Here is a 19513-nt window from a genome sequence, read left to right on the forward strand (position 1 = left end):
GGTGGGGGAGGCAGAGTTTGGGAAGGAATTTGGCTGTAGGGGAGAACTGGGAGGAGCTGGACAAACAGCATTAATACAACTGGGTGTGGGGAACAAAGGGCTCCCACAGGTGGAGAAATAGGGAAAAGATTAATTACTGCTAATACACTTGATTATGTTTAGTGAAGTCTTAGCTCTCCCCCCTTCCCCCTCCCCCCCGTTCCCTTTAGGTAGGATTCTGTGTTACTTGGGAGTGGGGGTGCTGGCTGGGTGGGGTGTCTGCAGTCCTCCAAACATCCCAACTCCACTTCTTTCTAGGCCACCAAGAGAATCATCACCATATGAGGTTGTCAACAGGGAACCAAGGACAAGGACATAGCAATGATAAGATGCAGACAATAACTGAATAGTAACTACAGGCCAGGCACTGCTCTAAGCACTTAATTTATATTAACTCATTTATCCTAACGACCACTATACAAAGCAGGGTCTCTTACAGTCATTTTCCAGAGGAAATAGGAGCACAGAGAGTCCAGTAACTTCCCCGTCAATCACAAAGTAGGTGGAAGAGTCTGGAATTGAACCCAGGCATTCTGGCTACAGAGCCTAAGCTTTTAACCAATAAATACATAAGTAAATGTAGGAAGGAGAGCCTGGATTGCAGGACACACCCTGTTTTATCTATGCCTGCCAGAAGAAAGCAGAGGACCCGGAATGAGAATGCCCAGGAATGACTTCTAAAAGTGAATGAATGGAGGTGCCTGGCTGGCTCAGTTGGTGGAGCTTGTGGCTCTTGATCTTGGGGTTGTGAGTTCGAGCCCTACCTTTGGTGTAGAGATTACTTAAAAATAAAATCTTAAAAAACAAAATGAACGAGTCCTGAGACAATATTAGTTATCTTTTATGGGCCATCGACTTTGTGCCAGGTATCGTGCAAAGGTGCTTAACGTTTCATGCTCAGAACAACTCCCTTGAGTGCAATTACACCGCCCCATTTCACTGATGAGGAAGCTGACGCACAACGCTTGCCCAAGACCCGCCTGGCTAACTGCGGAGTGGCGGCTGCCCACGTGGCGAGGGGAAGAGGAACACGGCGGGGGCGGGGCCTGCCCGGAGGGGGCGGGGCCTCGGGCACAGTGGGGCCTGGGGCGGCTGAGACGCCCTGAGGCGCTGGCTAGGCTTCGGTGGGGTCGCACCTGTTGCGTGACTCCACCACAGTCCAGCTACGATAGTCCGATCCTGAACACCCAGAGAGTGTTGAGAGAAGCACAGACGAGTTCCGGGTCCTGCTCTCTGGGGAGCACGTGGCCTGCTCGCCTCCTGAGCAGACAGCTGGAAGTCGGGACTCCCCGGGGTCTTCGAGGCTAGTTCAGCGGCCGAGGTCCGCCGAGGTCCGCCGAGGTCCGTCTCCCGCCTGCGGGCAATTTTGAAAGACTGCCTTACTTCTTCCATCTCGGTGCCAGAGCCAGGGATCCTTGGAGCGACTTGGCCGGGGTCTGGGTTCAGCCCTCCTCCCCTCCCTTGCGACCCCAGCTTCCCGGTTGTGCGGACCCTGGCGGGCAGTCTCCCACATACCCCTCCGGGTTCCGGCAGTATGGCCTCAGGTGAGTGTCTGTGCCTGTGTCGGGGGGAGGGTCTCTGGGACAGAGAAGTACATAGCCAGGGAGACAAGAGGGTGGGGGTCTCAGCACAGTCTGCAGACCTAGAGAAGGTGGCCATCTCCTCCTGGGGCGGGCCTGGGAAAGCAGAACCTGAGGTGCGGAAAAGACAGAAAAGTCAGAAGTCGCTGGGTCTCTTTCCCAGACCCCCCAGAGACGCCCCTGCTTCCTGGCCTCTCTGCCTTCCTAGAAGGTAGCGCCTGCCGACCAGTGGAATTTTCCCAAGACAGGCTCCTCCCTACTGGGTTGGGATTCTCTGTTCTACCCCATCCTCCCAGAGCTGGGCTACCCCTGGGGCTGGGAGTCTGACGGAGAAGAGAAAAGGGGACTGTGTCCCAGAGGGGCTGGGTTTTCACGGAGCATGCCTGCTCTGAGAGAAGTGTGTTCAGAGCTTGGGGGAGCTGGCGCTGGATTCCTGTTTATTATGATTTTTTTCTCCCATGCTGGCTGGACCAGCTAGCCGGGACTTTGACTCCTTTGCCCCAGATCCCTGACAAGGGGCAAGGGCTCTGAAGGGGTCAGTGGAGTGCTAAGGGCTGGCCCTTCCCCATCTTGTTTGCTCACCTCCATCCCCCCAGGCCCAGCACCCATCAGTCGCGTCACTCCGGGGTCTGAGGAGGGAAGGGAAGGGATAAGAGGCGGGGATGGAGGTCCCCCTCCCCGAGGTTGCCTAGACAACATCAGAAATCGTGGCCAGGGCCTCTTCCGCCTGCGGGGCTTCTGCTTCCTGCATCAGTCACTCCCGCTGGGGGCGGGGCGGAGGAAGGGGTTGGATGTGGCAGAGCCAGGCCCAGCTGGTGCGGCTCAGACTCCCCCCGCCATCTCCGCGGCGCGAGCCATGGCATCCAACCCATCTGGCGCCGGCAGTCCCAAGGCCAAATATCCCTTTAAGAAGCTGGCCAGCCTGCAGGCCTCCTCTGCAGTACCAGGTGAGTGTGTGCTTCCTGGCCTCAGCCACTGGCTCTACCCCACCACCGCTGGCCCTGGCTACTGGTCCCATCAGAGGGGGTACCCCTTCTCCTGCACCCTCTCTGCGGTGGTGCCCCTTGTCCTCTATCCCAGGGACGGCTGGCTTGGGAGGTGGTGCAGAGAGGGCGGTGGGGTGGAAGATGACAGGTCTCTATGTTCTATGTTGGGGGTGCTGCCCTCTGTAATGAGGAGTGGGTGCGGGTGTGGGTGCAACAAGAGGTGTGTTTGCACACGTGTCAGCATGTGGATGTGCTAAGACCGTTTGCATGTGGAGTGTGTGTGAATGGAGAGGGAGATGTGTGGGACTGACTGGTTTGTGGGCTGGCCACACTGCTGGCAGCTGTGGCTTTACCAGGCAGTCTCAGGCTGTCCTGTGGTTAGTTCCCCTTCCTAGGACCCCAGGTCCGTATTCCCCTTCCTGGGGGGTCTGATGTTAGGGCACGCTTGTTGCTACCGGGCATCCCAGGGCTGAGGGCTCAACGGTATCTGTTATTTGCTGTTTGCTCTCTTCTGGTTTGTCTTGTGAGCTTCCTCATAAGTATGGGGTGTCCTCGGGCCAGGCCTGTTTGGGGGCTCAGGCGGGGGCCACTGCCTGCCTGTGTGTGCTCCTACACCCTTTGGTTTGGCTCCTATTCTGATAGACATCTCTGCACCATTTGGAGCAGGCAGCGTGGAGTAGCTGTGCCCATCTCCCTGAGGGCTAGACTGCCTGAGTCTGTGCTTGCTGAGGGATATCTACCTGCCGTCTGCTGTCCCCAGGCTTCCTGACTAAGGAAGGACCGCCCCCATTTTGGTGACCTGGTCAAGCCAGTCTTTTCACCCCCTCCCCTCAGCAGCAGTCTGTACCTATAGCCTAATCATCCACCACCTCTGTTTTCTTGTGCCATTGAAGATCCTGACCTGAGGTCAGGAGTCCTGAGGGTCTGTGTTTTCTGTGTCCAGGTCTGGGCTATCCAGACAGTGTGTACCCTGGAGCTAGATCTGTACACCTTTGGGTGGTCACTCGGTGGGAGCATCTGATATCTATGGGTCAAAGCCTCGGACACCTCTCTGCCTACTAAGGCAGTCTTGGCAGTGAGCGAGAGGGCTCCAGGGCAGAGGGTAGATGATGAGGTGACAAGATCTTGGAGTTGATGGGAGCAGTCCCTTCTGGCTTTTGGTGGACTCCGCTTGTGTGTGTGTGTGTGTGTGTGTGTGTGTGTGTGTGTGTGTGTGTGTGTTGCAGTGGCACAGACTCAGGGGATGGGACTAGCAGACAGGCAGCTGGGTCTTCTAGGCCTGGCCTCAGGGAGTATATACCTCTAGTGAACCCCAGCAGCCCTGTGCAGGGGCCTGCAGCCTGGACGAATGGCTCTGGCTGCTGGAACCTGTCCTGGTGTCCCCTGCATTTCAGTGTAGATCTTAGGCCACCCTGATAAGAGAGGAAGTTGAGATTAGGACCTTGGATTCAGCTCTTGCTGACCTGATAGAGACCAGCCCCGGAGGTCTGTGGTCGGCCTCTCCTGCAGGGGGCTAGAATGGTGAGGAGCTGTGTAGGATCAAGGTTTTGGGGCAGGCAAGAACCTTGAGCTCTGTCTTACACCCTGTGTGTGGAACAAGTGCCCATCTTTCTTTCCTCTTCCTGCTCTGCCCTCTTCCAAGTATGAGATTGTGTCTCCCACCCCCCGTACCCGTCTACACCCCATCAAGTTCTGTCCTCTTTGCTGCCATTCACTGCTTGGTTGTTTTGGTCTGAGCTGGGCCTCTCACCCTCTCTAGTGGGTGGGAAAGTGAGAGGTGTTGGAGGGCCCCCGGAGTTCATAATCACAGATTATGGTGTTTTACAGAACACTTGCAGAAACATATCTCTTTGAGCCTTATGGCAGTTTGTGGCTAGGCAGGGCAGGACTCACTTATCACCCCATTATTATAGGACCTGAGGCCTCTGGGAGGCAGAGACATACTATAAGTGGGAACAGTCAGACTCGAGTTCTCCAAATTCTAGTCCCTTATCTCCCACGCTTCTCCTGGATGGTTTGTCCCCAGTGATAAGCTTGAAACGGGGGTTTAGGTCTGGGCAGCTGTGAACAAGCCCCCCTGGGCAGCAGAGAAACTCAGTAACTGGTCCCTACTTGGAGTGAGTCGCTTCTCTTACTGCCACCCAACTTCTCTCCCTAGAAGAGGCTTTGTTTGTCTCAAGGAACCCCATAGTCAGGGGACCCAGGGGACTGTGGGGAGCAAAACAAGGCCTCTGGGCAGATGAAGCCGGCCTGGGGCTGTTGTGTTTGGAAATGAGGGCTGCTCACCCCTACCTCTCTCCCCTCCTACCCTTTGGCCAGCAGGGCCCTACCCACTCACTATCCCCAATGGTAGTGCATTTTAAGGAGGCTTGGCCTCTCCCAGCCAGACTGCCCAGCCCTTATCAGCCTACCCTGGTCCACCCCCTTGGGGGCTCCACTTTAGGCTGGGCCCTGGTACTGTAGAGGTTAAGGCCCTGTTCACTTCTCCAGTTCCTCTCATTTCCCAACTCTGATGCTCCTTTCCTTGATTTCTGGCTCCCCTGGGCTTCCCTAGCCCCCTGCTTGCTGTCATCCTAGGGTCTCCCCTGCATGTTGCTGCACTTGGTACAGCCCGTGCCGGCCCCTTGAGCTGTCCTGGGGGACTGGCTACAGCTCCACTCAGCAAACAAGCGGGCCAGGGGCACAGGGCTTTGGCTGGAGCTGCCTGAACTCTGCAGGTAGGACCCAGGCAGGCACCCGGGAGAGCAGGGGCTGGGTCCTGGATCTGGTGCAGGCACCTCCTCTTCCCTTTGTCCAGCCTTGGGACCCAACTCTGGGGGATCTTGAAGTGGGTCCACAGACTTTAAAGCATGCTACCTGGGCAGAGCCTCCAATCTGTCCCTGAGACGCGGTAGAGAGGGGAAAGGAGGCTGCTGGAAGGGAATATCCTTCAGAGCTGACTGGGAAAGCCCAGTTGGGTGTGGAGAGCTTCCTGGTGGGGAGGGTGGGGCTGGTGAGCCCAAGGAGGGTCCTTCAGGGTTGGCTGGGAGCTCAGGCAGCCCCTGTAGACTAGCAGCTTCAAGGCCTTTAGTGCCAGCCTCCTGGTGGTACAGCTGAGGAGTTCTGTCCTCCATGTGGAGAGGCCCTGGCTTCTGACACTCCCTTCCCCAGGCCCTCCCTGGGGCCTCCGGCCCAGATCCTGGGGCCTCCGAGTGGCGCAGACTGTTTGTGGCAGCTCCCTTTGGAGGGGCAGCCAGCAGTGGGAGGGGCGGGCCGGGGCCAGGCCACATCTTGGCAGCCTTGGGGTCCTGGGGGAGAAGGCAGGCCACTGGGGAGGAGGTAGGGTTACTGCTGCCAACCAGGTCCTCCACTTCCTCTCCTCCTCTTCCCTTAGGGTCTGGTCTCCAGTTCAGAGCTAAGTGGCAGCTGTGACTTGCCTGTGCTGTGTAGGTCTGGGTTATCAGGTGCAGGCCCTGGTTTCTTGAGGAGGATTCCTGAGGCCAGGGGCAGGTCTGCTCCTGGCCTGGCCGGCCTGGAAGCTGTGGGCTGGGGATTGCTAGCGTGACCACCGGGTCCTTAATGAGCACTGTGTGTGTGTGTGTGTGTGTGTGTGTGTGTACGTACGTGTGCCTGCCTGCACGGGGTCTCCTGCTTACCGAGGCAGCGGTTTCTAGTCCAGGATTTAGAGTCTTATTCCTGGAGTGAGGGAATCCACTTGCTCTAGGGGCAGACTCAGGACCCCCACTCCTGAGCCTGGAATGCTTGAGGGGCCCTGTGCTAGATTGTGAGGGTGAGGTCCTTTGGGAGCCACACGCAGGCCCATTCCTCAGTCTCTGAGGGGGGACTGCCCACTTTCCAAGCCCTGGCCTCTCTCTGGGGCAGGCCTGGGGCCTGTGGGGACCCAGCGCTTCTAGTGCGCACAGGCCCTGCCCTCCACCCTTTGACCCTGACATCACTGTCTCCACAGAGGCTCGGGGTGGGCTGGGGGCCCCTCCGCTGCAGTCTGCCCGATCCCTGCCAGGCCCTGCCCCCTGCCTCAAGCACTTCCCACTCGACCTACGCACGTCTATGGATGGCAAATGCAAGGAGATCGCCGAGGTATCGCCTGGCACCTCACCCTGTGTCCCTCCACCGCTGTCCCCATGCCCTGTCTCTGCTCCCCACACCCCTCCATCTCAGCTGTCCCCTTACTTCACGCTTGGCTGTGCCCTGATCCCTAGCCTCTCCCAGGTACCTCCAGCTCCTGCTGCCCTTACCCCATCCCTAGACTCGGCAAGTGAGGGCCCGGCGGCTGAGGGCTAGGCCACACTGACCCTTCCTTCCCTCCCACCAGGAGCTGTTCAGCCGCTCCCTGGCTGAGAGCGAGCTCCGTAGTGCCCCGTACGAGTTCCCTGAGGAGAGCCCCATTGAGCAGCTGGAGGAGCGGAGGCAGCGCCTGGAGAGGCAGATCAGCCAGGATGTCAAGTAAGCCCCCAGCCCCAGCTATGGCAGCTATGGGTTGGACCAGGCACAGTCAGCTACAGGGGTGGGGGGGGGGGGGTGGGGCACAGCCCGGCAGCCACTGTTGTAGGGGGCACAGCCAGGTAGCAGTAGGAGAGGGCACAGCCTGACAGCTGTAGGGTTGGGGGTAGGGGGCACAGGGTAATCTGCCCAGTGTCCCTCCGTCTTTACTGGGACACTTTCAGAGCCCTGTCTCTGTCCCTCTCCCATCCTGTCCCTCTCTCTGGGGCCCACTAGGGAGCAGCATAGAGCAGCGGTCTGAAGCACAGGCTTTGGAGTTAGGCTGTTGAATTCTGGTTCTGTCTTCTACCGACCAGAGTGGCCTAGAACATGCTGCTCAACTTCTGGGTGTACTTTCTCATATCTAATGCGGGCAAGCCAGCACCCACAGTGCAGGGTTCTACAGCCCCACGAGGCCAAGAAGAACAACACGTGCACGGCAGCCAGCATGGTTCGCGGACCTGGGAACAAGGGCCGTCTCTTGTCATCTGCCTGACCTCTTGCCCTTCTCACTTCTAGGCTGGAGCCAGATATCCTGCTTCGGGCCAAGCAAGATTTCCTGAAGACAGACAGTGAATCAGACTTCCAGTGAGGAGGGCAGAGGGGCACGGGGGATGTGGGGGTGTGGGGCTGGGGCCTGTCCCGCCGCTGGCTCCAGCCCCCTCCCTTCTACTCTCCCCCTGTAGGCTCTTCAAGGAGCAGAGCGAGGGGCAAGGTGACCGGGGCCTGCGGGACCGAGACGTGGTGCTAGAGCGGGAATTTCAGCGGGTCACCATCTCCGGCGAGGAGAAGTGTGGGGTCAGTGTGGTCAGGGCCTTGGGTCTCACTCCCCTCAATTCTACGGTGTTCCATTGGCCGGCTCCCCCAGCTTGGGAATTGGGTGGGCCTAGCGTGGGCATTTCTTGTTTCAAAAGCTGGAGGGGCAGAGGGTCTGGCTGTTAGCTAGTTGATGTGCTGTTTCTAGGGTCAAGGCCTTGGGGAAGAGGCGAGGGTGGGCCTGGTGTGGGTCTGAGACCAAGGAGAGTGACCCCATGTCCTTGTCTCCAGGTGCCATTCACAGACCTGCTGGATGCAGCCAAGAGTGTGGTGCGGGCACTTTTTATCCGGGAGAAGTACATGGCCCTGTCACTGCAGAGTTTTTGCCCTACCACCCGGCGGTATCTGCAGCAGCTGGCTGAGAAGCCTCTGGAGACACGGACCTATGAGCAGGGCCCTGACACCCCTGTGTCTGCTGGTGGGACCCCCATTCGTGCCCTACTCTAAGTGCCCTGGCGTCCCAGGCTCCCTGAGCCTGGTGCCTAGAAACCTCCACCCTGCCTGCTTCTTCCCACCTGGGCTCATTCCAGCGTCTCGGTACATGGTGGGTGGAGGCAGGGGCAGGAGCTCTCGCCCTCTATGGAGCCCCTGGGCTGGGCAGTGGGTGGCCAGGAGGAGCCCTGGCCCTGACTCCACCCTCCCTACCCCTGTAGATGCCCCGGTGCACCCCCCTGCGCTGGAGCAGCACCCATATGAGTACTGTGAGCCGAGCACCATGCCTGGGGACCTGGGTTTGGGTCTGCGCATGGTGCAGGGCGTGGTGCACGTCTACACCCGCAGGGAAACTGATGATCAGTAAGCCGGTGTGGGGAGTGCTGGGGTGGGGGGAGCTGTATGGGGGCTGCATTGGCTTAGGGGGTTCCATGGGGCACGACATGCTCTTCTCACATAAGCTCTCACTATGTATCAGTTGCTCAGAGATGGAGCTGCCGTACCCTGACCTGCAGGAATTTGTGGCAGATGTCAATGTGCTCATGGCCCTGATTATCAATGGCCCCATGTGAGTCCCTGCTCCCTTCCCAGCCTGGACTCTCCATCCTCAGCCCTGCCCCAGTCACCTGCCACCATCTCTCACCCCTTCTCAGTCACTGAGTCCTAGACTTTCCCTCTGTCTTTTGCCCCTGGGCAGTCTCAGTCCTGCACCCTCCCACCCCCTCCCTCTCTGCCTCCTTACCCAGGCCCTCCCCAGGTGCCTCTTTGTGTCCTAGAGCCCCTGCCGTGTTCTCTTCCTGCCCAGAAAGTCCTTCTGCTACCGTCGGCTACAGTACCTGAGCTCCAAGTTCCAGATGCACGTGCTGCTCAACGAGATGAAGGAGCTGGCCGCCCAGAAGAAGGTTCCACACCGAGACTTCTACAACATCCGCAAGGTGGGCCCCCACACCATGCCCGGTCCTGCACCCCTGCCTGGCCTCCCTTGCAGGGCCTCGACCCCCTGCCCAGCATTCCTTGTGCAGAGTCCTCTCCTAGCCCAAGCCCCAGGCTCTCTTGGCCTCCAGGGAACCCAGCAGCCCCGTTCCACCCCAGGTGGACACGCACATCCACGCCTCGTCCTGCATGAACCAGAAGCACCTGCTGCGCTTTATCAAACGGGCGATGAAGCGGCACCTGGAGGAGATCGTGCACGTGGAGCAGGGCCGTGAGCAAACGCTGCGGGAGGTCTTTGAGAGCATGAATCTCACTGCCTATGACCTGAGTGTGGACACACTGGACATGCACGCGGTCTGTCCTGGTGGCATGGGGGCGGAGGGGCCGGGTCAGTATGTGAACCAGGGGCAGGGGTGACCTGGGCCTGCCTGTTTTCCCCAGGACAGAAACACCTTCCATCGCTTTGACAAGTTCAATGCCAAATACAACCCCATTGGGGAGTCTGTCCTCCGAGAGATCTTCATCAAAACCGACAACAGGGTCTCTGGAAAGTACTTTGCCCACATTATCAAGGTGAGGAGGAGTGGCTGCCAGGGTCCATGTGCAGGGGCAGCAGCCTTGAGCAGCCCTTCCCCAGACTGCGGGAGTCTGGTGTCGGGGAGGCAGGTGAGGAAGGTGGATAAGAGGCATGAAGACGTGTGACGGAGCACACACAGTGGGTGCAGAGACAGGGACGGTGGGAGCCTGAGTGTGATGGTTGCTCTATGTGTGTCTCTCAGGAGGTGATGTCAGACCTGGAGGAGAGCAAATACCAGAACGCGGAGCTGCGACTCTCCATCTACGGGCGCTCAAGGGACGAGTGGGACAAGCTGGCCTGTTGGGCCGTGAAGCACAAAGTACACTCCCCCAACGTGCGCTGGCTCGTGCAAGTGCCCCGCCTCTTGTGAGTGGCCCTTGGAGTGGGAGGGAGCGTGGGGGCCAGAGTTCCAGGGGCCAGGACCTACCTCCTGCCCGCCGGGGATGGCTGACCACCCCCTCCCCCCCCCCACCCCCCCCCCCGCCCCGTCCCAGCCAAGCCCTCTGAGTAGAAGAGGAACTGCCCGGTTCCACTCATGGTCTGTCCAGCCTGGCCCACCCAGTGTGGTTCAGAAGTGCTTCTTTGATTTTGGGCCAAGCTCTGGTGCCTACTGACCTGCACGTCCTGTGTGCGTACGTCCCGCCTGCAGTGACGTGTACCGTACCAAGGGCCAGCTGGCCAACTTCCAAGAGATGCTGGAGAACATCTTCCTGCCACTGTTTGAGGCCACTGTGCACCCTGCCAGCCACCCTGAGCTGCACCTCTTCTTGGAGCACGTGAGGGGGAGGCACAGGGCGGGGTGTGCGGAGGGTGGCTGGCCTCAGGTGCGGCTGTAGCTCTGGGCCTGATCCTGGGGTCCTGTGCCAGGTGGATGGCTTTGACAGTGTGGATGATGAGTCTAAGCCCGAGAATCACGTCTTCAACCTGGAGAGCCCTCTCCCCGAGGCTTGGGTGGAGGAGGACAATCCACCCTATGCCTACTACCTGTACTACACCTTTGCCAACATGGCCATGCTGAACCACCTGCGCAGGTGTGTGCTCCACCAGGGTAGGGTCTCTACTCCCCCCACTGTCTCTCCCGCTGCCCTGGCCTGGGACCTCCAGAGCCCTGACCCTCCTCCTGCCCCAACTCCTGGACCCAGTGCGTTCTTTCTGCGCCCTCAGGGCTCCATGGCTCAGCTCTCAGAGCCAAGAATCTGCCCCTGGCCCCTTTTCCCAGACCCACACGGTCACTGGGTGGGGGCTCAGGGGCCCAGGCTCAGGAGCTGACACTGTCTTCATGCCCCCAGGCAGAGGGGCTTCCACACATTTGTGCTGAGGCCGCACTGTGGGGAAGCCGGGCCCATCCACCACCTGGTGTCGGCCTTCATGCTGGCGGAGAACATCTCTCATGGGCTACTTCTGCGTAAGGTCAGGGTGTGCACCTGCAGCCACCCCTCCCAATTGCTTACCTTCCTTTCAACCCTTTGGCCTCATCAGCAGCTTATCTTCCTTCCCACCAAACCCTCAGTTTGGACTCTGCCTCACCCCAGCCTCCACAGGGAGCCCCCAGCTTGGATTTTGGCCATAAATGACTCTTTGTACGTGAGGCTGAGCCCGGACTCCCCCATCTCTTCTTCCTGTGGCCTGTGCCCTCCAGAACCGGGTATCCTCCCCAGCCCTGAGGCCTTCTGACAGGTCCTCCCTCCCTGTTGCCTGCCCAGGCCCCAGTCCTGCAGTACCTGTATTACCTGGCCCAGATTGGCATCGCCATGTCCCCACTCAGCAATAACAGCCTCTTCCTCAGCTATCACCGGAACCCGCTACCTGAGTACCTGTCTCGTGGTCTCATGGTCTCGCTGTCCACTGACGATCCCCTGCAGTTCCACTTCACCAAGGTCAGAATCTGGAGGGCATCCAGGCCAGCCGTGGTTCTAGGCTGCAAAGGTCCCCCCATCCTTCCCCGCCCCCAACCTGGGCCTCAGGGCTGGTGCTGCCCCCTGCTGGTGGAGTGTGCAGCATGTCATGGCAAATTCCGGGGAGAGAGGGGCGCGGGTACAGGATGAGGGTAGGGGTGGGCAGGGACTGGGTGGCAGGCCTGGGTGCACCTGTCTGAGGGAAACTGTCCTGTGCAGGAGCCACTGATGGAGGAATATAGCATCGCTACCCAGGTGTGGAAGCTCAGCTCCTGCGACATGTGTGAGCTGGCACGCAACAGTGTGCTCATGAGCGGCTTCTCCCACAAGGTACCACAGCCACCTGCCCGGAACCCGGTAGACACCCTCTCCTCTCCTTCTCTGCATTTGGGGAGGTCCCAGGGGTGCTCGCCCTGGGATGGTTCAGGGCTGGGGCATGGCCCCTGAAGGCCCTGCCTGATAACCGTGCCCACCACAGGTGAAGAGCCACTGGCTGGGACCCAACTATACCAAGGAGGGCCCTGAGGGCAATGATATCCGCCGTACGAACGTGCCGGACATCCGTGTGGGCTACCGCTATGAGACCTTGTGCCAGGAGCTGGCGCTCATCACGCAGGCTGTCCAGAGTGAGACGCTGGAGACCATCCCGGAGGAGGCTGGTGTCACCACAAGCCCGGGGCCTCAGTGAGCTTGGCCCACACGGGGCCCCCTGCATCTCAGCACCTCGACCACGTTTCATTCTCAGACCCCTCCCACCCTGTTGTGTCTGCATGTGTCTGTTCTTCTTTGTTCTGTCCCGCATGTCTCCAGCCTGGATCTGTCCCTGTGCCACCTCTGTGAAAGTGGTGCCCAGAATCTGCTTTGCCCTTGTCTGGGCCTGAAGGCCCGGCTTTGATGGCTGCCCTGCCAATGGCCCTGTCCCAGGACCCTCTGAAGCCTGGCTGTCCTGTGGGCATCTAAGTGTCCACAGGGGCTAGAGATGGTTGAGGGGGGCTGGCCCCTCTAGCCCTTGGGGTCCTGCCTGGGCAGATCTTGTCGTGTGTGTGTGTCCGGGGAGCAGTCAGGTGGGGCCCGTGCATACCTGCTGGGGGTCTGTGGAGCTCCAGCAGCTCTGTGGTGAGCACAGTTGGGCTGAACTCGGTCACAGCCCTCGCTGCCTGGACTCGGGCCTCGGAGGTGCTGGACCACCGCCTCCACCAAGTCACTGCCTAGCAGCCTTCTCCGTCCTTCCTCCGGTCTACATGCTCCTCTGGTGTCAGCTTCCTGTGCCTCTGTGGGAGGGGGCAGCTGCCCTGTGTTGTATCTGGAGCCATTGCAGCCGGAGGGTCCTGAATCTGTCACCAGCCCTGGAGGTGGTATCCCCACTGTGATCCCCAGAGTTTTGACCACACCTGAATCCACTTGGTCCCCTGTGTTGTGTTCTGGACTGAGGTCTTTGCTGTGAAATGCAGTGTTTCATACAATCCCATCTTTCCTAGTGCATGAGAAATAAAGGTTATTTAAGTAACGAGGCGGGTGGGATGTCTATTGGGAGAGGGAGAGTCATGGTGGGGGTGGCTGAGGGTAGATCCAGGAGCATTGTGGGTAGAGGTACACAGCGAATCCTAAAGTGAGTGACTGGGCTTGGCCGATGCGTATTTGCGCACGTGGAAACTGATGAAGGAAGCTGGGTGGGAGGAGAGGTCCACCAGGGACCCATCTGCTGCCCCAGGCTCTCATCCAGCCTGCCCCCCGTGAAGTAGACACTTGACCCCAGGTCTAGGGCACACCCCTGTTGTACCACTTTGAGGGAGCCGGCATCCCCTTCCACCTCCTGCTTCCTCACTTCCAGCCTTTTGGGACAGCCGGGTACATGTGGGAACATGTTATTTCCAAGCAGACCTGAGGCCAGTGGTTCTCGAACTTGGGACATCAGCTTGTTTAAAATGCCATGTCCAGGGACGCCTGGGTGGCTCAGTCAGTTAGGCGTCCGACTTTGGCTCAAGTCATGATCTCATAGCTCGTGAGTTCGAACCCTGCATCGGGCTCTGTGCTGACAGCTCAGAGCCTGGAGCCTACTTCGGATTCTGTCTCTCCCTCTCTCTCTACCCCTCCCCCGTTCACGCTCTGTCTCTCTCTTTCAAAGATAAATATTAAACATTTTTTAAAAAATAAATAAAATGCCATTTCCAGGTCCTACCCTCCGAGGTTCTGCCCGTGGGTGGGAGGTGTGGCACAGACATATGCAAGCTCCCTGACACATTTTCTTAGAAGGGTTGGAGCAAGCCTGTGCCTTCAGAATCTAGGCTTAACCAACTTGGCTTCAGTCCATGTTCAATGCACAATCTCTGGACCACCTTCCAAGGCATAGATGTTGCTGGAGTGTGTTGCCCAAGTAAAGGAGAAAAGTGGAATGTGCCCTGTGCTGCTCTGGGTCTTGGGTGAGTGACAGAGAAGCCTATGGATGCTGTTGCTGCCGAGTGGGGAGTGGATGGGCTTGCACTTCAGAAACAATTAGCTCTGGAACAGCGAGAGCGTGTGTAATCGAGGGCCTGGTGAGGGAGCAGGAGGCTGGCTTCCTCCCCTCCTGTTTGCTGGCTCTGTCCCAGCCCTGCCTCTCCTTTGGCAGACAGCGCATCTGCACCTCACCCAGGGCCTCTGGGCAGAAGCTCTCCTGATGCCCCTGGCTCCTGAGGGCCATTAGCCACCAGCCTTGCTCCCAGACAAGGACAAGGGTCCGTCAGTCTCTAGAAGGCGTCATTCGCTAGTTCATTCTACCCATTACACACGGTAAAATCGAATGTTAGAGCAGAGTGATGAGCAAGAGACTACCACTGTGGCTGATTTCTGGTTCAGGAAACAGACTCAGGAGGTGCAAGTGGCCTGTGGCAGAACCTGGATTGGAAGCTAGGGAGCTCATGGTCTAGGGCTCCCCAACTCCACACTGGGTCTCGTCTACCCAAGGAACGATGCTTTTCTATATAACAGAATCCATTCCGTTTTCTCACTGCTGGTACATTCTGAGTGTGTGCTGAGGCCTAGCCCTAAGAATACTACCGATTTATTTAAAAAAAAAAATTTTTTTTTTAAATGTTTACTTCCTATTTTGAGAGAGAGAGACTCACGGAGTGCAAGCAGGGGAGGGTCAGAGAGAGAGGGAGACATAGAATCCAAAGCAGGCTCTAGGATCTGAGCTGTCAGCACAGAGCCCAACGTGGGGCTCAACCCCACGATGGTGAGATCATGACCTGAGGTGACATCAGACGCTTAACCGAGTGAGCCACTCAAGTGCCCCAAGAATACTACCAATTTAAAGAATTTCTTAGCAACCTGTCCACTTTTTTAAAAAAATGACTTGTTTCTGGTTTTTTAGTTACTCAGAAATTTCTCTTTTTAAACATTTACTGAGAGCAAGTAATTTTAAGACAGTAAGGCCTTAATAGTTTTTCCTATCTGAAAAAAATTTCATTTACAGAAATTTGGAAAATCTAGAAAAATGGGAAGAAGAAAATCCATTCACAATCCACCAATTTCAACATACAGATCATCTGTCTGTGATCTACTTATGTATTTTGAATATATATATATATATATATATATATATATATACACACATATATTCCTTTAGGTTCTTTTCTAAAAAGGAATTTTTAAGTGGAGATCATAATATGTATAATTTTGTGTTCCTAAAATATTTTAATGTAAGTCCACATTTTATTAAAATATTCTTTATAAATACAGGCATACCTCAGGGATTTGGCGGGCTGGGTTCCAGACAACTATGAGGACTGGAATATCACAAAGTGAGTTGAATTAATTTTTGGTTTCCAAGTGCATATAGAAGTTACGTTTACACTATACTACAGTCTACTAAGTGTGCAATAGCATTATATCTAAGAAACAGACTACACACCTTAATTTAAAAATACTGCTAAAAAATGTTAACCATCATCTGAGCTTTCAGCAAGGCATCACCTTTTTGCTGGTGGAGGTTCTCACCTGGATGTTGATGGCTGCTGGCTGATCAGGGTGGTGGTTGCCGAAGGCTAGGCTGGCTGTGGCAATTTCTTAAAATAAGACAACAGTGAAGGTTGTCCCGTTGACTGACTCTTCCTTTCACAAATGATTTCTCTGTACAAGTGCTGCTCTTTGATAGCATTTTACCTACAGTGGAACTTTCAAAATTAGAGTCAATGCTCTCAAACGCTTCTACCGCTCTATCAATTAAGTTTGTGTGATATTCCAAATGCTTTGTTGTCATTTCAACAATCTTCACCAGAAGCAGATTCTATCTCAAGAAACCACTGTCCTGGGATGCCTGGGTGGCTCAGTCAGTTAAGCGTCCGATTTTGGCTCAGGTCATGATTTCATTGTTCCCAAGTTCGAGCACTGCATCAGGCTCTGTGCCGAGGGCTCAGAACCTGGAGCCTGTTTCGCATTCTGTCTCTCCCTCTGTCTCTTCCCCTCCCCCACTTTCTTTCTCTCTCTCTCTCTCTCAAAAATAAATAAGCATTAAAAAAAATGAAAAAAAGAAGAAACCACTGTCTTTGCTCATTCATCAGAACAGCTCCTCATCTGTTCAAGTTTGATCATGAGATTGCAGCCATTCAGTCCCTTCTTCAGACTCCACTTATAGTTCTAGTTCATTTGCTGTTTCCACCTCATCTGCCACTACTTCCTCCACTGAAGTCTTGAGCCCCTCAAAGTCATCCATGGGGACTAGATTCAACTTCTTCCAAATGCTTGTTAATGTTGCTGTTTTGACCTCTTCCTATGAATCATAAATGTTCTTAATGGCATTTAGAATAGTGAATCCTTTCCAGAAGTTTTTCAATTTACTTTGCCCAGATCCATTAGAGGAATCACTATGTACAGTAGCTACAGCCTTACGAAGTGCATTTCTTAAATAATAAGACTTGAAAGTTGAAATGACTTGATCCATGGGTTGCAAAATGGAAGTTGTGTTAGGAGGCATGAAAACAACGTGAATCTCATTGTTCGTCTCCATCAGAACTCTTGGGTGACCGGGCACATTGTCAGTGAGCAGTAATATTTTGAAAGGAATCTTTTTTGTTCTGAGCAGTAGGTTTCAACAGTGGGCTGAAGATATGCAGTAAACCGTCTTGTAAACAGATGTGCTGTCATTTAGGCTTTGTTGTTGCATTGATAGAGTACAGGCAGAGTAGATTTAGCCTAATTCTTAAGGGCCTGAGGACCTCTGGAATGTTAGATGAGCGCTGGCTTCCACTCAAAGTCACCAGCTGCAGTAGCCCCTAACAGGAGACTTTGGCTTTAGGGAATATTGTGGCTGGTTTGATCTTCTATCCAGACCACTCAAACTTTCTCCATGTATAAGGCTGTTTTGCTTTCTTACCATTCATGTGTTCACTGTAGGAGCACTTTTAATTTCCTTCAAGAACTTTTCTTTGCATGCACAACTTCCTAATAAGAAGCCTTGCTTTCAGACAATCTTGGCTTTCGACGCTAAGTTTAATCATTTCTAGCTTTTGATTGAAGATGGGAGACGGCCGACTCTTTCACATGAACACTTAGGGGGCCATCGTAGGGTTGTCACTTGGCCTGATTTCAATATGGCTGTGTCTCAGGGAGTAGGGAGGCCCGAGGAGAGGGAGAGAGATGGGAATGGCTGGATGGTGGAGACGTCAGAACGCACACATTTATCAAGTCTGCTGTCTTATATGGGCATGGTTTGTGCTGCTCCAGACAATTACAATAGTAACATAAAAGATCATTGGTCACAGATCACCATGATCTATATTGATGAAGATAATATTACAATATTAAAACAATATTAATGAAGAAGTTTGAAAAATTGTAAGAGGTACCAAACTGTGACACAGAGATACAAGTGAGCAAAACTTTTGGAAAAGTGGCCCCAATAGACTTGTTCTAGGCAGAGTCACCACAGACCTTCAGTTTGTAAAAAATGCAGTATCTGGAAAGTGCAATAAAGCAAGACACAATAAAAGGAGATACACCTGTATAAATTTTAATTACAGCACGCTGTCCTATGGTAAGCCTCACCAAAATTTACCATCACGGCTCTTCTCTATTTAAGAATGGCTATGGCCTGGGGCGCCTGGGAGGCTCAGTCAGTTAGGTGGCCGACTTCAGCTCAGGTCATGATCTTGTGGTCCGTGAGTTCTAGCCCCGCGTCGGGCTCTGTGCTGACAGCTCAGAGCCTGGAGCCTGCTTCATATTCTGTGTCTCCCTCTCTCTGACCCTCCCCTGTTCATGCTCTGTCTCTCCCTGTCTCAAAAATAAATAAACGTTAAAAAAAAAATTAAGAATGGCTATGGCCTAATGTCATGACTAACAGTGTTCGCTCTGGAGTCAGACGACCAGGGTTTGAATTTTGCTCCACTGTTCTCTGGCTGTGTGACCTAAGGCAAACTACTTCCCCTCTCTGTGCCTCCAAGTCCTCACCTATTTCACGGGAATAATAATAACACTGTCCTCGTGTGTTGATTTTGGATTCGTTCAGTCAATCCCATCTCTGGATAGAAAACATTAAGTGCTCAGTAAATACTAATCGTTATTATCCTTACATGCTTTACAGATACTTCCCCAGTCTTGATGCCTGTGAGTGAAATGACCAGGTCCAAGATGTGATTTTTAAATTTTTTACTGCTTTTCGGTAGAAATGAGTGAAAGTGTGTAAACCAAGCTTAAAGTCCTTTCCTTGCCCTTTGCCTCCCTGACGCCTCTCATGTCGTCCTGCCACCTTCTTCCCTTTTCTTGGAATCATCTCACGCCCTTCCTTGTGCCCTGCGTGGCAGGGGTGTGTAGACGTCTCTGTGAGGGAGGCAGCCATCCCTCCTCTGCTCCTGGCTCCGGAGTAGCCTAGTAGTGGTAGGAGTCAGGAGCCAGGGTGCCTGCCCCTTGTGTGGAGAGAGGTGGGGAATGAGGCTGGGCAGCGGAGGTGATTTAAAACACAGGTCTGCTCTAGGGGCGCCTGGCTGGTCCAGTTGATAGAGCATGTGACTCTTGATCTTGGGGGTCATGAATTTGAGCCCGACACTGGGCACAGAGCTTACTTCATAAAAAACGAAAACAAACAGACAAAGCTGGTCTATTTTAAAAGGCCCCAGAGTGCAATACCCACCTCATCCAGTCTGACCTGCCAATCACAAAGCATTCACCTTCCCAGTGCCCCCTCCTAGAGGAGTTATGGAGAGGAGGGTGGGTCCTGGCTGTGCCCCCACACTGGGGATGGTGGTAGTGTTTGGTTAGGGTGACAGTCCTCCTAATTTATAAACCCTATGTCAGAACATTTGCCCCATCAAGGTATTGCCTCATTTATAAATTCATTCTATGAAACTCCAATAAAACCTTAAGTTGGGGCGCCTGGGTGGCGCAGTCGGTTAAGCGTCCGACTTCAGCCACGTCACGATCTCGCGGTCTGTGAGTTCGAGCCCCGTGTCGGGCTCTGGGCTGATGGCTCAGAGCCTGGAGCCTGTTTCCGATTCTGTGTCTCCCTCTCTCTCTGCCCCTCCCCCGTTCATGCTCTGTCTCTCTCTGTCCCAAAAATAAATAAACGTTGAAAAAAAAAAAGTCTTTTAAAAAAAACAAACAAACAAACAAACAAAAAAAAAACCTTAAGTGTTAAATCACATTTAATCCAATGTTTGGCAAGTCATTTTGTTTTGGGGCTGAGGGTAAACGTGCCCAGATCAGGTAGCCCTGGACGGGCAGATATTATTATTATCACTATTTTTTAAAGTAGGCTCCACACCCAGCATGGAGCCCAACAGGGAGCTTGAACTCACAACCCTG

At 54.9% G+C, this 19513-nt stretch overlaps 2 protein-coding genes across 6 annotated transcripts; one reads left to right on the plus strand and one right to left on the minus strand.

Annotated features, from left to right (window-relative positions):
- Window positions 1–864: 864 nt before the first annotated feature.
- LOC123378997 (basic salivary proline-rich protein 1-like) lies at window positions 865–2333 on the minus strand. The gene is made up of 3 exons (XM_045033265.1): window positions 2202–2333; window positions 1555–1730; window positions 865–1393 (listed from the first exon to the last, which is right to left on the minus strand). The coding sequence occupies exons 1-3, from the start codon at window positions 2316–2318 to the stop codon at window positions 1024–1026; spliced, it is 663 nt and encodes a 220-aa protein (XP_044889200.1). The 5' UTR covers window positions 2319–2333; the 3' UTR covers window positions 865–1023.
- Window positions 1391–13244, plus strand: AMPD2 (adenosine monophosphate deaminase 2). Of its 5 annotated transcripts, none has more exons than XM_011285052.4 (18): window positions 1391–1583; window positions 6552–6682; window positions 6918–7048; window positions 7604–7672; window positions 7771–7882; window positions 8132–8318; window positions 8554–8695; window positions 8811–8900; window positions 9138–9267; window positions 9425–9619; window positions 9707–9838; window positions 10045–10208; window positions 10492–10618; window positions 10710–10873; window positions 11132–11252; window positions 11546–11719; window positions 11957–12067; window positions 12216–13244. In XM_011285052.4, the coding sequence occupies exons 1-18, from the start codon at window positions 1574–1576 to the stop codon at window positions 12423–12425; spliced, it is 2400 nt and encodes a 799-aa protein (XP_011283354.1). In that variant the 5' UTR covers window positions 1391–1573; the 3' UTR covers window positions 12426–13244. The 5 variants fall into 5 exon arrangements, 4 of the variants coding, with proteins under 4 accessions (XP_011283354.1, XP_011283357.1, XP_011283356.1 ...); XM_011285054.3 differs by lacking the exon at window positions 1391–1583 and adding an exon at window positions 2323–2566; XM_011285053.3 differs by lacking the exon at window positions 1391–1583 and adding an exon at window positions 3123–5322.
- The last annotated feature ends 6269 nt before the right edge of the window (window positions 13245–19513 follow it).

Source organism: Felis catus, chromosome C1 (assembly GCF_018350175.1).
Source record: "Felis catus isolate Fca126 chromosome C1, F.catus_Fca126_mat1.0, whole genome shotgun sequence".
NCBI lineage: Eukaryota > Metazoa > Chordata > Mammalia > Carnivora > Felidae > Felis > Felis catus.

What these genes read in the sequence shown, in the direction of transcription:
- LOC123378997 (XM_045033265.1), bottom strand. Translation starts at nt 2,318, where the DNA reads ATGTTGTCTAGGCAACCTCGGGGAGGGGGACCTCCATCCCCGCCTCTT. An exon ending in CTGGGCCTGGGGGGATGGAG is followed by an intron (nt 1,731 to 2,201) that starts GTGAGCAAACAA and finishes TCCGCACCTCAG; the next exon opens with GTTCTGCTTTCCCAGGCCCG. An exon ending in TACTGCCGGAACCCGGAGGG is followed by an intron (nt 1,394 to 1,554) that starts GTATGTGGGAGA and finishes AATTGCCCGCAG; the next exon opens with GCGGGAGACGGACCTCGGCG.
- AMPD2 (XM_011285054.3), top strand. Translation starts at nt 2,476, where the DNA reads ATGGCATCCAACCCATCTGGCGCCGGCAGTCCCAAGGCCAAATATCCC. An exon ending in TGCACCTCTTCTTGGAGCAC is followed by an intron (nt 10,619 to 10,709) that starts GTGAGGGGGAGG and finishes GTCCTGTGCCAG; the next exon opens with GTGGATGGCTTTGACAGTGT. An exon ending in TGCAGTTCCACTTCACCAAG is followed by an intron (nt 11,720 to 11,956) that starts GTCAGAATCTGG and finishes TGTCCTGTGCAG; the next exon opens with GAGCCACTGATGGAGGAATA.